Source organism: Heptranchias perlo, chromosome 18 (genome assembly GCF_035084215.1).
Source record: "Heptranchias perlo isolate sHepPer1 chromosome 18, sHepPer1.hap1, whole genome shotgun sequence".
Lineage (NCBI taxonomy): Eukaryota > Metazoa > Chordata > Chondrichthyes > Hexanchiformes > Hexanchidae > Heptranchias > Heptranchias perlo.
In genome coordinates this window covers 56,927,238-56,941,850 of record NC_090342.1, presented here as the reverse complement: position 1 = coordinate 56,941,850, position 14,613 = coordinate 56,927,238, and the positions used below count along the sequence as shown (strand labels likewise).

Below are 14,613 nucleotides of genomic sequence, written 5' to 3'. Positions count from 1 at the left end.
CTCTCGGTCCGCCCCTCTCCCCTCTCGGTCCGCCCCTCTCCCCTCTCGGTCCTCCCCTCCCCCCTCTCAGTCCGCCCCTCTCCCCTCTCGGTGCGCCCCTCTCCCCTCTCGGTGCGCCCCTCTCCCCTCTCGGTGCGCCCCTCTCCCCTCTCGGTGCGCCCCTCTCCCCTCTCGGTACGCTCCTCTCCGCTCTGCTGACTAATCAAATGCACCTCACCCTTTACAGCACCGAACCCTGTCACTCACCAAATTCCCAATTATAGACTCCCTGTCAATAGTTGCTACTCCGTGCTCCATGGCCATAAAGGACGCAATGCTCAGTTTTGAGAGGGAGATTCAAACCGAAGGAGAGAGAAAGTTGCAACATGTTTGAAGGAAGAGCGGAGAGGATGGTCAAAGAGAAGGCCTCTGTTGTCCTGCAATACGAGACGTTGAAGGTTGAGGAGGAAGTTGAATTAGAGATGCTCACTCAACAGATTTAGACTCTGGAAAGTAACCAGATGGGCCTCGAAGACCTGAAGAGGGAGAGGCATGAGCTGGCGCAGAGGGTGCACGAGTTGAACACCAAGGTTGCGGAGCTGACCCCTCAAAACTAGAGCCTCCAGTCCGCCTGGGAAACCCACAAGCAGACCCATGGTGAAGAGATGGCAGCTCTTCAAATGAAGCTGAAGCGCCAGCTGAGATAGGCCAAGGGGGAGACCCCGGGGGAAGAGGAACAAAGTGCAAGGGGAAAACCCGCAGGTTCTCCAGATCAAAGTGCAAGGATAAAACCCGCAGGTTCTCCAGATCAAAGTGCAAGGGGAAAACCCGCAGGTTCTCCAGATCAAAGTGCAAGGATAAAACCCGCAGGTTCTCCAGATCAAAGTGCAAGGGGAAAACCCGCAGGTTCTCCAGATCAAAGTGCAAGGATAAAACCCGCAGGTTCTCCAGATCAAAGTGCAAGGATAAAACCCGCAGGTTCTCCAGATGGGCCAAATCAAGGGGCAGGCGTAAACTGCAGGAATCAGGAATCAGGAATGAGGGACAGTTGCTTCAAGATGGAGGACAAAGCCAAATGCTTGCAGTTGGAAAAAGTGACACAGTCGCTCGTCATCCTGTGAAGTGTGGCTGAGGAACAGTGCCTGGAGCTGGAGTGGTTAAAGAGAAACCCTGAGGGACCAGTTCCAATCTCTGAAAAACCCAAGGAATTGGGCTCCACGGCCACCATCAGGGTTTGTTCACGATGTTCTAGGATTGAGTGCTGGTGCGGACAGTGGAGAGTTCCACGTCTACAGACATTTAGGTCAAAGAGTCCATGAGTGAAGAATTCAAGGAGGAGAAATCCAAAGATATAACAGGATCAGAGGTTGTTAAGCAGTGGGAAGAGAAAAAGAAGCAAGTCGGCCCCAGTGAGAGTGCTGAAGAAGTGTGAGTGTATCTGAGGTAGTAATAGAATACCCAGTGGAGGAGTCCTTTACTGAAGATATGACTGAAATGGTTTCCGCAGTGTCACGGTGAACTGAAACCCCGGTGATAACCGTAGAGGGAATGAGAGTGCCCTCTCCTGAAGGTTGTGCCTTACGGTAGAAATCACTCGAGCTGGTGAGGGGGCTATGTAACCAAGCGAGGGGTACCACTTGAAGAGGTTGTGGACTTTAATTACCTTTAACTGCTCCCAGCCTATGAGTGTAAAAGGACCGGGAGTGATTCATTAGAGAGAGGAGCTCGGAGAGGAAGGGACTCAGAGTTTGAGGAGATAAACTGTGAGGAGCAAGTGATAAACTGAAAAGTACCACCTGTCCCTGTCCAATGTATTGTATAATGTGTAGACAGAATGTGGGTGACTAATCCATATGGAGAAGCCCGAATTAGAAGACCGAAGATAATACAGGTGACTATCTGTCTGGATTGGTGCTGTTAGTAAAGACCCATTGGGAGTGAATAAACTAAGCTGCTTTGGATACCACAGTCTGCGTGTCTAATTCACTCCTGAGTCAGTAACAGCGTGTTACACTAGTGGTTTGTAAAGGTTTAGCATAACTTCCTTGCTTTTGTACTCTATGTCTCTATTAATAAAGCCCAGGAACCCATTTGTTTTTTTAACAGCCTTCTCAACTTGTCCTGCCACCTTCAAAGATTTGTGTATGTGAATCCCCAGGTCTCTCTGTTCCTGCACCCCCTTTAAAATTGTACCCTTTAGATTATTTTGCCTCTCCTCATTCTTCCTGCCAAATTTCATCACTTCACACTTCTCTGCATTAAATTTCATTTGCCATGTGTCTGCCCATTTCACCAGCCTGTCTATGTCCTCCTGAAGTCTGTTACTATCCTCCACACTGTTTACTACATTTCTGGATTATGTGTCTTAGGCAAACTTTGAAATTATACCCTCTATACCCAAGTCCAGCTCATTAATATATATCAAAAAGAGCAGTGGTCCTAATACTGACCCCTGGGTAATGGGTGATCGAATGTGACTTTCACCAAGATTTTCTCCTCTTTTTGCAGATCATGTCAGACGAGCCTACAGGAGGAGAGCAACCCTCTCATGTTAAATGGTATGATTTGCTACTTGTGGACTAATCCAGAACACAGGACTGTTCATCAGTAGCTGCTGTTACTGTGAAGTGAAAAAGGAAATAAGAGGGGCAAAGAGAGAGTGTGAGAATAGACTGGTGGCTAACATAAAAGGGAATCCAAAAGTCTTCTACAGGCATATAAACAATAAACAGGTAGTAAGAGGAGGGGTGGGACGATTAGGGACCATAAAGGAGATCTGCTTATGGAGGCAGAGGGGATGGCCGAGGTATTAAATGAATACTTTGCATCTGTCTTTACCAAGGAAGAAGATGCTGCCAGAGTCTCAGTAAAGGAAGATGAGATACTGGATGGGCTAAAAAGTGATAAAGAGGAGGTACTAGAAAGGCTAGCTGTACTTAAAGTAGATAAGTCACCCGGTCCAGATGGGATGCATCCTAGGTTGTTGAGGGAAGTAAGGGTGGAAATTGCAGAGGTACTGGCCATAATCTTCTAAACATCCTTAGATATAGGGGTGGTGCCAGAGGACTGGAGAAATTGTAAATGTTACACCCGTGTTCAAAAAATGGTGTAAGGATAAACCCAGCAACTACAGGCCAGTCAGTTTAACCTCGGTGGTGGGGAAACTTTTAGAAATGATAATCCGGGACAGAATTAGCAGTCACTTGGACGAGTGTGGATTGATTAGGGAAAGCCAGCACGGATTTGTTAAAGACAAATCATGTTTAACTAACCTGATAGAGATTTTTGATGAGGTAACAGAGAGGGTAGATGAGGGCAATGCAGTTGATGTGGTGTATATGGACTTTCAAAAGGTGTTTGATAAAGTGTCGCATGATAGGCTTATCATCAAGATTGTGGCCCATGGAATAAAGGGGGCAGTAGCAACATGGATACAGAATTGGCTAAGTGACAGGAAACAGAGAGTAGTGGTGAACGGTTATTTTTCAGGCTGGAGGGAGGTGTACAGTGATGCTCCCCGGGGGTCGGTGCTGGGACCACTGCTTTTCTTGATATATATTAATAACTTGGACTTGGGTGTACAGGGCACAATTTCAAAATTTGCAGATGACACAAAACTTGGAAGGTTAGGAAACAGCGAGGAGGGTAGTGATAGACTTCAAGAGGATGTAGACAGGCTGGTGGCATGGGCGGAGACGTGGCAGATGAAGTTTAACATAGAAAAATGTGAAGTGATATGTTTTAGTAGGAAGAATGAGGAGAAGCAATATAAACTAGAGGGCACAATTCTAAAAGGGGTACAGGAACAGAGAGATCTGGGGGTATATGTGCATAAATCTTTGAAGGTGGCAGGGCAGGTTGAGAAAGTGGTTAAAAAAGCATACGGGATCCTGGGCTTTATAATTAGAGGTATAGAGTACAAAAGTATAGAAGTCATGATGAACCTTTTATAAAACACTAGTTCGGCCACAACTGGAGTATTGTGTCCAGTTCTGGGCACCGCACTTTAGGAAAGATGTGAAGGCCTTAGAAAGGGTGCAGAAGAGATTTACTAGGGATGAGGGACTTTAGTTACGTGGATAGGCTGGAGAAGCTGGAGTTGTTCTCCTTGGAACAGAGAAGGTTGCGAGGAGATTTGATCGAGGTATTCAAAATCATGAAGGGTCTAGACAGAGTAGATAGAGAGAAACTGTTCCCATTGGCGGAAGGGTCAAGAAGCGGAGGACATAGATTTAAGGTGATTGGCAAAAGACCAAAGGTGACATGAGGAAAAACTTTTAACACACAGTGAGTGGTTATGATCTGGAATGCACTGCCCGAGGGGGTGGTGGAGGCAGATTCAATCATGGTCTTCAAAAGGGAACTGGATAAGTACTTGAAAGGAAAGAACTTGCAGGGCCTCAGGGATAGGGCGGGGGAGTGGGACCAGCTGGATTGCTCTTGGATAGAGCTGGCGCAGACACAATGGGCCGAGTGGCCTCCTTCTGTGCTGTAATCTTTCTATGATTCTATACTCCGGGATATAGGGGGTAGATACTGGATCAGTATCATAGTAGGTACGGCACAGGAGGAGGCCATTCAGCCCATCATGCCTGTGCCGGCTCTTTGAAAGAACTATCCAATTAGTCCCACTTCCCTGCTCTTTCCCCACAGCCCTGTAAATATTTTTCCTTCAAGTATTTATCCAATTCCCTTTTGAAAGTTATTATTGAATCTGCTTCCACCGCCCTTTCAGGCAGTGAATTCCAGATCATAACAACTCGCTGCGTAAAAAATGTTTCCTCATGTCACGTCTGGTTCTTTTGCCGATCACCTTAAATCTGTGTCCTCTGGTTACCGACCCTTCTGCCACTGGAAACAGAGTAAATTAGGATAAAATATCAAAGCCATTCATGATTTTGAACACCTCCATCAAATCTCTTCTTAATCTTCTCTGTTCTGGGGAGAACAACCCCAGCTTCTCCAATCTCTCCACATAACTGAAGTTCCTCATCCCTGGTACCATTCTAGTAAATCTCCTCTGCACCCTCTCTGAGGCCTTGACATCCTTCCTAAAGTGTGGTGCCCAGAATTGAACACAATACACCAGCTGAGGGCTAACCAGTGTTTTATAAAGGTTTAGCATAACTTCCTTGCTTTTGTACTCTATGCCTCTATTAATAAAGCCCAGGATCCCGTATGCTTTTTGAACAACCTTCTCAACTTGTCCTGCCACCTTCAAGTTTTGTGTTGTGAATCCCCAGGTCTCTCTGTTCCTGCACCCCCTTTAAAATTGTACCATTTAGTTTATATTGCCTCTCCTCATTCTTCCTACCAAAATGTATCACTTCACACTTCTCTGTGTTAAATTTCACCTGCCATGTGTCCGCCCATTTCACCAGACAGCTTATGTCCTCCTGAACTCTGTTACTGTCCTCGACATTGGTTACTACATTTCCGAGTTTGAAATTATACCCTCTATACCCAAGTCCAGGTCATTAATATATATCAAAAAGAGCAGTGGTCCTAATACTGACCCCTGAGGAACACCACTGTATACTTCCCTCCAGTCTGAGAAACAAAACTTTGCTTTCTGCCCCTTAGCCAATTTTATATCCATGCTGTCACTGTCCCTTTAATTCCATGGGCTTCAATTTTACTAACAAGTCTATTATGTGGTACTTTATCCAATGGCTTTTGAAAGTCCATATACACAAAATCAACCGCACTACCCTCATCAACCCTCTCCGTTACTTCATCAAAGAACTCAATCAAGTTAGTCAAACATAATTTTCCTTTAATGAATCCGTGCTGACTTTCATTTTTTAGCCCATGCTTTTCCAAGAGCCAATTAATTTTGTCCTGGATCATTGTCTCTAAAAGTTTCCCCACCACTGACTTTAGGCTGACTGGCCTGTGATTGCCGGGTTTTTTCCTCTCCCCTTTTTTGAACATGGGTGTAACATTTGCAATCCTCCAGTCCTCTGGCACCATCCCCATATCTAAGGAGGATTGGAAGATTGTGGCCAGAGCCTCCACAATTTCCAACCTTACTTCCCTCAGTAACCGAGGATGTATCCCATCTGGACCGGGTGACTTTTCGACTTTGAGTACTGCCAACCTTTTAAGTACCTCCTCTTTATCTATTTTTATCCTCTCCAATATCGCTCCTACCTCCTCCTTTACTGCTAGAATGGCAGCATCCTCTTCTCTAGTGAAGACCAATGCGAAGTTTTCATTTAGTAACTCAGTCAGGCCCTCTGCCTCCACAAGAAGATCTCCTTTTGTCCCTAATTGGCCCCATCCTTCCTTTGACTACCCTTTTAATATTTATATGTTTATAAAAGACTTTCAGGTTCCCTTTTATGTTAACCACTAATCTATTCTCATACTCTCTCTTTGCCCCTCTAATTCCCTTTTTTAGATTTCCTCTGTACTTTCTGAGTCAGCCTTGTTCTTTACTGTATTATGAACCTTACATTCGTCATAAGCCTCCTTTTTCTGTTTCATTTTAGAATCATAGAAAGGTTACTGAGCAAAAGGAGGCCATTCAGCCCATTGAGCCTGTGCTGGCTCTCTGCAAGAGCAATCCAGCTAGTCCCACTCTCCCACCCTATCCCCGTAACCCTACAAATGTTTTGCCTTCAAGTACTTATCCAGTTCCCTTTTGAGGACCATGATTGAATCTGCCTCCACCACCCCCTCAGGCAGTGCATTCCAGATCATAACCACTCGCTGTGTGATAAAAGTTTTTCCTCATGTCACCTTTGGTTCTTTTGCCAATTATCTTAATTTTGTGTCCTCTGGTTCTTGACCCTTCTGCCAACAGGAACAGTTTCTCTCTATCCAGACCCCTCATGATTTTGAACACCTCTATCAAATCTCCTCGCAACCTTCTCTGCTCTAAGGAGAACAACCCCAGCTTCTCCAGTCTATCCACGTAACTGAAGTCCTGAACAATTCCAGTAAATCTCTTCTGCACCCTCTTTAAGGCCTTCACATCTTTCCCAAAGTGCAGTGCCCAGAATTGGAAACAATACTCCAGTGGTGACCAAACCAGTGTTTTATAAAGGTTCAACATAACTTGATGGGTACTGTAACTTTGGCAGCATCTTCTTCCTTGGTAAAGACAGATGCAAAGTACTCATTTAGTACCTCGCCATGCCCTCTGCCTCCATGCGTAGATCTCCTTTTTGGTTCCTAATCGGTCCCACCCCTCCTCTTACTACCCGTTTACTATTTTTATGCCTATAGAAGACTTTTGGATTCCCTTTTATGTTAGTTGCCAGTCTATTCTCATTCCTTGCCTTTATACTCGATGGCCCCAATATTAACGGGGAGGCGGGATGGCAGCAGGAGGGGAGGGGGGTTGATTGGGCATGTGGGTGACCCGCCCAATAAAACCTGTCCGTTCCCCAGGCGATCGCTTAACGTGGCTTCCGGGTTTGCCGTCGGAAAGCTGCGCAGCGGGCGGACTGCGCACCCGCATCACAGGCTGTCAGCTGGAGGAGCTCTATTTAATGGGGCAGCCCTCCAATGGCTGCTCCTGGAGAAAACACCCGCACACCACGATGGAGCAGCCCAGGGGAAAGGCTGCTCCTAGATTCAGTGATGCCTCACTCCAGGTGCTACTGGATGGGGTGAAGAGGAGGAGGGATGTGTTCTACCCAGCGGACGGGAGGAAGTGGCCTGTCTCTGCCACCAAGAAGGCCTGGCTCGAGGTGACAGAGGAGGTCACCAGCAGCAGCAACATCTCCCACACCTGGATCCAGTGCAGGAAGCACTTCAATGATCTAACCAGGTCAGTCAAAGTGAGTACACTTACTCATTCTCCTGCACTCCGTCTTCTACATCACCGCCCCCACCCCCCAACTCATTCTGCACTGTCAACACTACATCATTCCTCACACCCACTCAAACCTCATCCTCAACTTACCTGCACTTCCTCAGCACTTCCTCACCTCCCCATTACTCACCCCACCACTACCACTCAACCCAATCCTCATACAATCTCATGGCTCTGTCTCATACTCACCCTCTGATGCATCTCTTTCACGGTCAGCCTCACCCAAGCCAATGCATTCATCGGTTGGCCACGTCACCATCCCTCACTCACGCCTCTCTACTTTCTCCCCTTATAGGAGAAGAGAGCCCAGAATGCACGGGAAAAGGCGAAGACCGGAGGGGGGCCAAAATAGATCGTCGTCCTCACAAACGCAAAGCAGGAGGCTCTGGAGCTGAGCCGCACCCTCGAGTGCCTGTCCATCGGGGACACCGAGACTGGCACCCGACAAACGTCTGGTGACAGAACTTTAACATTCAGCACACACAATAGCAAATGATGTTAACATGCCTTGCCATCTTCAGCACCTCAACATCTGTCATCATGCTTAATATTGCCTTCTGTTCTCTTACAGGGCCTTCAGCGACCACCGTGACGGCGGAGGGCGATTCCTCAGAGGACCTGCCGGCCTCTGAGGGGACACCGTCACATCTGAGCGAGCCATCCACCAGCGCAGATACTCACACCTCGGTGGGTCCCAGTGTGCAGTTGGGGTCTCACCTGGTGAGTTACCACATACATGTGAGCACAAGCAGACACTGGTGGCAGGGGCAGCTGTGGAGAGAGTCCATGTCGGTGGCCGCACTCCTCTCCAGGCTCTGCTCAGCTGGACACAGATGCTGAACCCTGGGGGCCATCCATGAAAAGGAGAATGATCGAGGGGCAGCAGCACATTTGCGAGGTGCTGGAACAGGTGCCACGCACACTCTCCACAATCGCGCAGAGGATGGAGGAGTCCAACTCCTGCATGAGTGGAATGGTGGCACAGGTACAGGAGGGGATCTCTGAGATACTGCCACAGGGACGTGAGGGCATCTCTGAGATACTGTCACAGGGACGTGAGGGCATCTCTGAGATACTGTCACAGGGACGTGAGGGCATCTCTGAGATAGTGTCGTGGGTAAGTGCGGGAATGTCTGCGATGGAGGGAAGGCTAGCTTCCATGGAGCTTCAAGCACGGCTCACCATTCAGGCCCTGACAACGGCCGTTCGGACTCAAGTTGAACAACATTCTGCCGCCTTAAACAGGCAGGCAGATACTCTAGCGTTACAAGGCTTCACACATGTCCTCCAAACTGTCGTCCAGCAGGGTGGTAGGAGTGATGTGGGCCTGGCCCATGGGAGGGGAGATGGCGAAATGGGACTTGGAAGTGGGGACACCACTCAAAGTGCCCCCACGTCTCACCCGTAGATGTGGATGGGGCCTCCTCAAGTGGCACCCCTCTCTGTTGTGCCATGTTCTGCTGGGCACAACACATGACTATAATGCGTCCCACTCTGTCTGGTGTGTATTGAAGCTCTCCCCCAGAACGATCAAGGCACCTGAAGTGCATCTTGAGCAGCCCTATAACATGCTCAACTGTAGACCTGGTAGCGATGTGGTTGTTGTTATATCGATGCTGTTGCTCGGTGATGGGGTTCCTCAGAGGTGTCATGAGCAACGTGTGCAGGGGGTATCCCTTGTCCCCGAGGAGCCAGCCCTTACGGGTGTTCGGTGTGTGGAAGAGGGGTGGGATGTTGGATTCCTGCAGGATGAAGGAATTGTGGCAGCTGCCAGGGAATCTGGCGCACACGTGAAGGAATCTCTTGCGGTGGTCACAGATGAGCTGAGTGTTGATGGAGTGATAGCCCTTCCAGTTGATGAACAGTCCTGGCTCCGACAACATCCCAGCTGTAGTGCTGAAGACTTGTGCTCCAGAACGAGCTGTGCCTCTAGCCAAGCTGTTCCAGTACAGCTACAACAATGGCATCCACCCGACAATGTGGAAAATTGCCCAGGTATGTCCTGTCCACAAAAAGCAGGACAAATCCAATCCGGCCAATTACCGCCCCATCAGTCTACTCTCAATCATCAGCAAAGTGATGGAAGGTGTCGTCGACAGTGCTATCAAGCGGCACTTACTCACTAATAACCTGCTCACCGATGCTCAGTTTGGGTTCCGCCAGGACCACTCGGCTCCAGACCTCATTACAGCCTTGGTCCAAACATGGACAAAAGAGCTGAATTCCAGAGGTGAGGTGAGAGTGACTGCCCTTGACATCAAGGCAGCATTTGACCGAGTGTGGCACCAAGGAGCCCTCATAAAATTGAAGTCAATGGGAATCAGGGGGAAAACTCTCCAGTGGCTGGAGTCATACCTAGCACAAAGGAAGATGGGAGTGGTTGTTGGAGGCCAATCATCTCAGCCCCAGGGCATTGCTGCAGGAGTTCCTCAGGGCAGTGTCCTAGGCCCAACCATCTTCAGCTGCTTCATCAATGACCTTCCCTCCATCATAAGGTCAGAAATGGGGATGTTCGCTGATGACTGCACAGTGTTCAGTTCCATTCGCAACCCCTCAGATAATGAAGCAGTCCGAGCCTGCATGCAGCAAGACCTGGACAACATCCAGGCTTGGGCTCATAAGTGGCAAGTAACATTCGCGCCAGATAAGTGCCAGGCAATGACCATCTCCAACAAGAGAGAGTCTAACCACCTCCCCTTGACATTCAACGGCATTACCATCGCCGAATCCCCCACCATCAACATCCTGGGGGTCACCATTGACCAGAAACTTAACTGGACCAGCCATATAAATACTGTGGCTACGAGAGCAGGTCAGAGGCTGGGTATTCTGCGGCGAGTGACTCACCTCCTGACTCCCCAAAGCCTTTGCACCATCTACAAGGCACAAGTCAGGAGTGTGATGGAATACTCTCCACTTGCCTGGATGAGTGCAGCTCCAACAACACTCAAGAAGCTCGACACCATCCAAGATAAAGCAGCCCGCTTGATTGGCACCCCATCCACCACCCTAAACATTCACTCCCTTCACCACCGGCACACAGTGGCTGCAGTGTGCACCATCCACAGGATGCACTGCAGCAACTCGCCAAGGCTTCTTCGATAGCACCTCCCAAACCCGCGACCTCTACCACCTAGAAGGACAAGAGCAGCAGGCGCATGGGAACACCACCACCTGCACGTTCCCCTCCAAGTCACACACCATCCCGACTTGGAAATATATCGCCGTTCCTTCATCGTCACTGGGTCAAAATCCTGGAACTCCCTTCCTAACAGCACTGTGGGAGAACCGTCACCACACGGACTGCAGCGGTTCAAGAAGGCGGCTCACCACCACCTTCTCGAGGGCAATTAGGGATGGGCAATAAATGCCGGCCTTGCCAGCGACGCCCACATCCCGTGAACGAATAAAAAAAAAAAAAATATGGGTGCAATCAATTACACCCTGCACCTGTGGGAAGCCAGACACAGAGTGGAATCCCACTGCCCTCTCCGTCTGGCTGAGGTCGTCTATGGGGAAGTTGATATAGTGTGAGGCCCTGCGAAACAAGCCGTCGGTGACCTGCCTTATGCACCTGTGTGCAGGTGACTGAGAGACCCCGGCGATGTCCCCGGTGGCACCCTGGAATGATCCGGAGGTGAAGAAGTTGAGGGCAGTGGTGACTTTGACAGCGACAGGTAGAGAGATGCTGCTCGGGCCAGCCGGGAGCAGCTCGGCATGAAGGAGGCTGCAGATGTCTGCGACTACCTGGCGACTGACTCTGAGCCTCCGTATGCACTGCTCCTCAGAGAGGTCCAGGAAGCTGAGCCTCGGTCTGTAGACCCTGAGGCGAGGGTAGTGCCTCCTGCGACGTCGCTCTCTCTGTTGTTGCCCTCTGTGCTCTTGTGCAGGTGCCTGTGGTGCAGCACTGTGTTGTGGAGCTCCACGTGGCGGAGGTGGACACCGTGCCTGGCGAGGCTGGTGATGTTGCTCATCCTCGGATGAAGTGGTGAATGCAGCCATGGCGCTCCCCCCATCCTGACGGTGTGAGTTTGAGGGGGTCCGCAAAGTAGGTAAATATGTTTGCACAGCAGAGTTTTGGGTGGAAAGTAAGAACCCTTTTTAACTCACTGAAATTTGCCCTCCTCCAGTTAAGTATTTTCACATTTGATTGTTGCTTGTCCTTTTCCATAACTATTCTAATCCTGATGATATTGTGATCACTGTTCCCCAAATGCTCCCCCACTGAAACATGCTCCATTTGCCCCACTTCATTCCCCAGAACTAGATCCAGCACTGCTTCCTCCCCCATTGGGCTGGAAACACACTGATCAAGAAACTTCTCTTGAACACATTTAAAGAATTCTCCCCTTCTTTACCCTTTACACTGTTACTGTCCAGTCTGTATTGGGATAATTGAAGTCCCCCATTATCACTACTCTGTAGTTCTTGTATCTTTCTGTAATTTGCTCCTCTACTTCCTGCTGTTGAGGTAATAGCTGCTGTTACTCCTGGATACAGGGAGTAGTTACTATATCAGTAGTTGATGTTACTCGTAGATACTGGATCAGTAACTGCTGTTACTCCTGGATACTGAGGGTAGATACTGGGTCAGTAGCTGCTGTTACTCCTGGATACTGAGGGTAGATACTGGGTCAGTAGCTGCTGTTACTCCTGGATACTGGGGGTAGATACTGGGTCAGTAGCTGCTGTTACTCCTGGATACTGAGGGTAGATACTGGGTCAGTAGCTGCTGTTACTCCTGGATACTGAGGGTAGATACTGGGTCAGTAGCTGCTGTTACTCCTGGATACTGGGGGTAGATACTGGGTCAGTAGCTGCTGTTACTCCTGGATACTGAGGGTAGATACTGGGTCAGTAGCTGCTGTTACTCCTGGATACTGAGGGTAGATACTGGGTCAGTAGCTGCTGTTACTCCTGGATACTGGGGGTAGATACTGGGTCAGTAGCTGCTGTTACTCCTGGATACTGAGGGTAGATACTGGGTCAGTAGCTGCTGTTACTCCTGGATACTGGGAGTAGATACTGGGTCAGTAACTGCTGTTACTATATTGCTTGGATAATAAGAGTCTAAATGGGGTAGAGGAGCAGAGGGATCTGGGGGTACAGATACACAAATCACTAAAAGTAGCGACGCAGGTTAATAAGACCATAAAAAAGGCAAACCAAGCGTGGGGTTGATTTCTAGAGGGATAGAATTGAAAAGCAGGGAAGTTATGTTAAACTTGTGAAGAACCTTGGTTAGACCACACTTGGAGCACTGTGCACAGTTCTGGTCTCCATATTATAAAAATATGGAGACCAGAACTAGAGATGGTGCAAGAAAGATTCACGAGGATGACACCAGAACTGAGAGGTTAAACTTATCAGGAAAGGCTGAACAGGCTGGGGCTCTTTACTCTAGAAAAGAGAAGACTGAGGAGTGACCTGATAAAGATCTTTAAGATTATGACGGGGTTTGATAGGGTAGATGTAGAGAAAATGTTTCCGCTAGCGGGAGGGACCAGAACTAGGGGCGATAATTATAAGATAGTCACTCATAAATCCAATAGGGAATTCAGGAGAAACTTCTTTACCCAGAGAGTGGTGAGAATGTGGAACTCGATACCACAAGGAGTAGTTGAGGTGATCAGCATAGATACATTTAAGGGGAAGTTAGATAAACACATGAGGGAGAGAGGAATAGAAGGATATGCTGATAGGGTGAGATGAAGTAGGGAGGGAGGAGGCTCGTGTGGAGCATAAATACTGGTATAGACCAGTTGGGCCGAAGGGCCTGTTTCTGTGCTGCACAATCTATGTAGGTACTTAATCAGTAATTGCTGTTACTCCTGGATAAATCGTGTATTACTATAATGCGGTTATGTGTATTAGCTCTCTGTATTTTGAATGTTGATGTTGTTGTGACACTTATAACAGAGGATGTTTCCCCTAATCCCATTCCCTCTGCCACAGCCACGCTCTCTGAGTGCTGATCATATCTCCTGTCTCTACTGAAAGTCTCTGCCTGCTGTTCCTACAGGTGGTCCTGGTTTGAGAGCTGTGAACAGTTTTGAGGATGACCTGAGTCTGGGAGCTGAGGGTAAGTGGGCACTTGCATTTTCGCTGGAGGAACTAACTTACAGAATTATAGAAATGTATAGCACAGGAGGAGGCCATTTGGCCCATCATGCCTGTGCCATCTCTTTAAAACACTATTCAATTAGTCCCATTCCCCTGCTCTTTCCCTATAGCCATGCACATTATTCCTTTAATCAGTCCTTGCACAATAGGGAACTGATGTTTACTACATTTCCAATCTTTGTGTTATAGAATCAAAGGATCATGGAATGATATAGCATGGAAGGAGGACATTTGGCCCATCATGCCTGTATGAGCTCTTTGAAAAAGCTTTCCAATTAGTCCCATTCCCACGCTCTTTCCCCATAGCCTTGTAAATTTTTTCCCTTCAAGTATTTACCCAATTCGCTTTTGAAAGTTATTGAATCTGCTTCCACCGCCCTTTCAGGCAGCGCATTCCAGATCATTACAACTCGCTGCGTAAAAAAATATTCCCTCATGTCACCTCTGGCTCTTTTGCCGATCACCTTAAATCTGTGTCCTCTGGTTACTGACCCTTCTGCCACTGGAAACAGTTTCTCCTTATTTACTCTGTCAAATCTTTATGATTTTGAACAACTCTATCTAATCTCCCCTTAACCTTCTCTGCTGTAAGGAGAACAACCCCAGATTCTCCATTCTATCCACATTGTAACATTTCCAAGTTTGCAGACGACACAAAGCTGGGGTGGAATGTGAGCTGTGAGGAG

The 14,613-nt window shown here is 48.3% G+C and overlaps 1 protein-coding gene across 4 annotated transcripts in view; it reads left to right on the top strand.

Annotated features, from left to right (window-relative positions):
• The window catches only part of tespa1 (thymocyte expressed, positive selection associated 1), a 148,587-nt gene that overhangs the window by 86,243 nt on the left and 47,731 nt on the right, over nt 1-14,613 (top strand). For 3 of the 4 annotated variants that reach the window (XM_067999949.1, XM_067999947.1, XM_067999946.1), the window contains 2 exons: nt 2,488-2,537; nt 13,827-13,886. In XM_067999949.1, coding sequence (XP_067856050.1) covers nt 2,488-2,537; nt 13,827-13,886 — 110 coding nt within the window. The remainder of the gene's footprint in view (nt 1-2,487; nt 2,538-13,826; nt 13,887-14,613) is intronic. The other variant, XM_067999948.1, reaches the window with a different exon arrangement.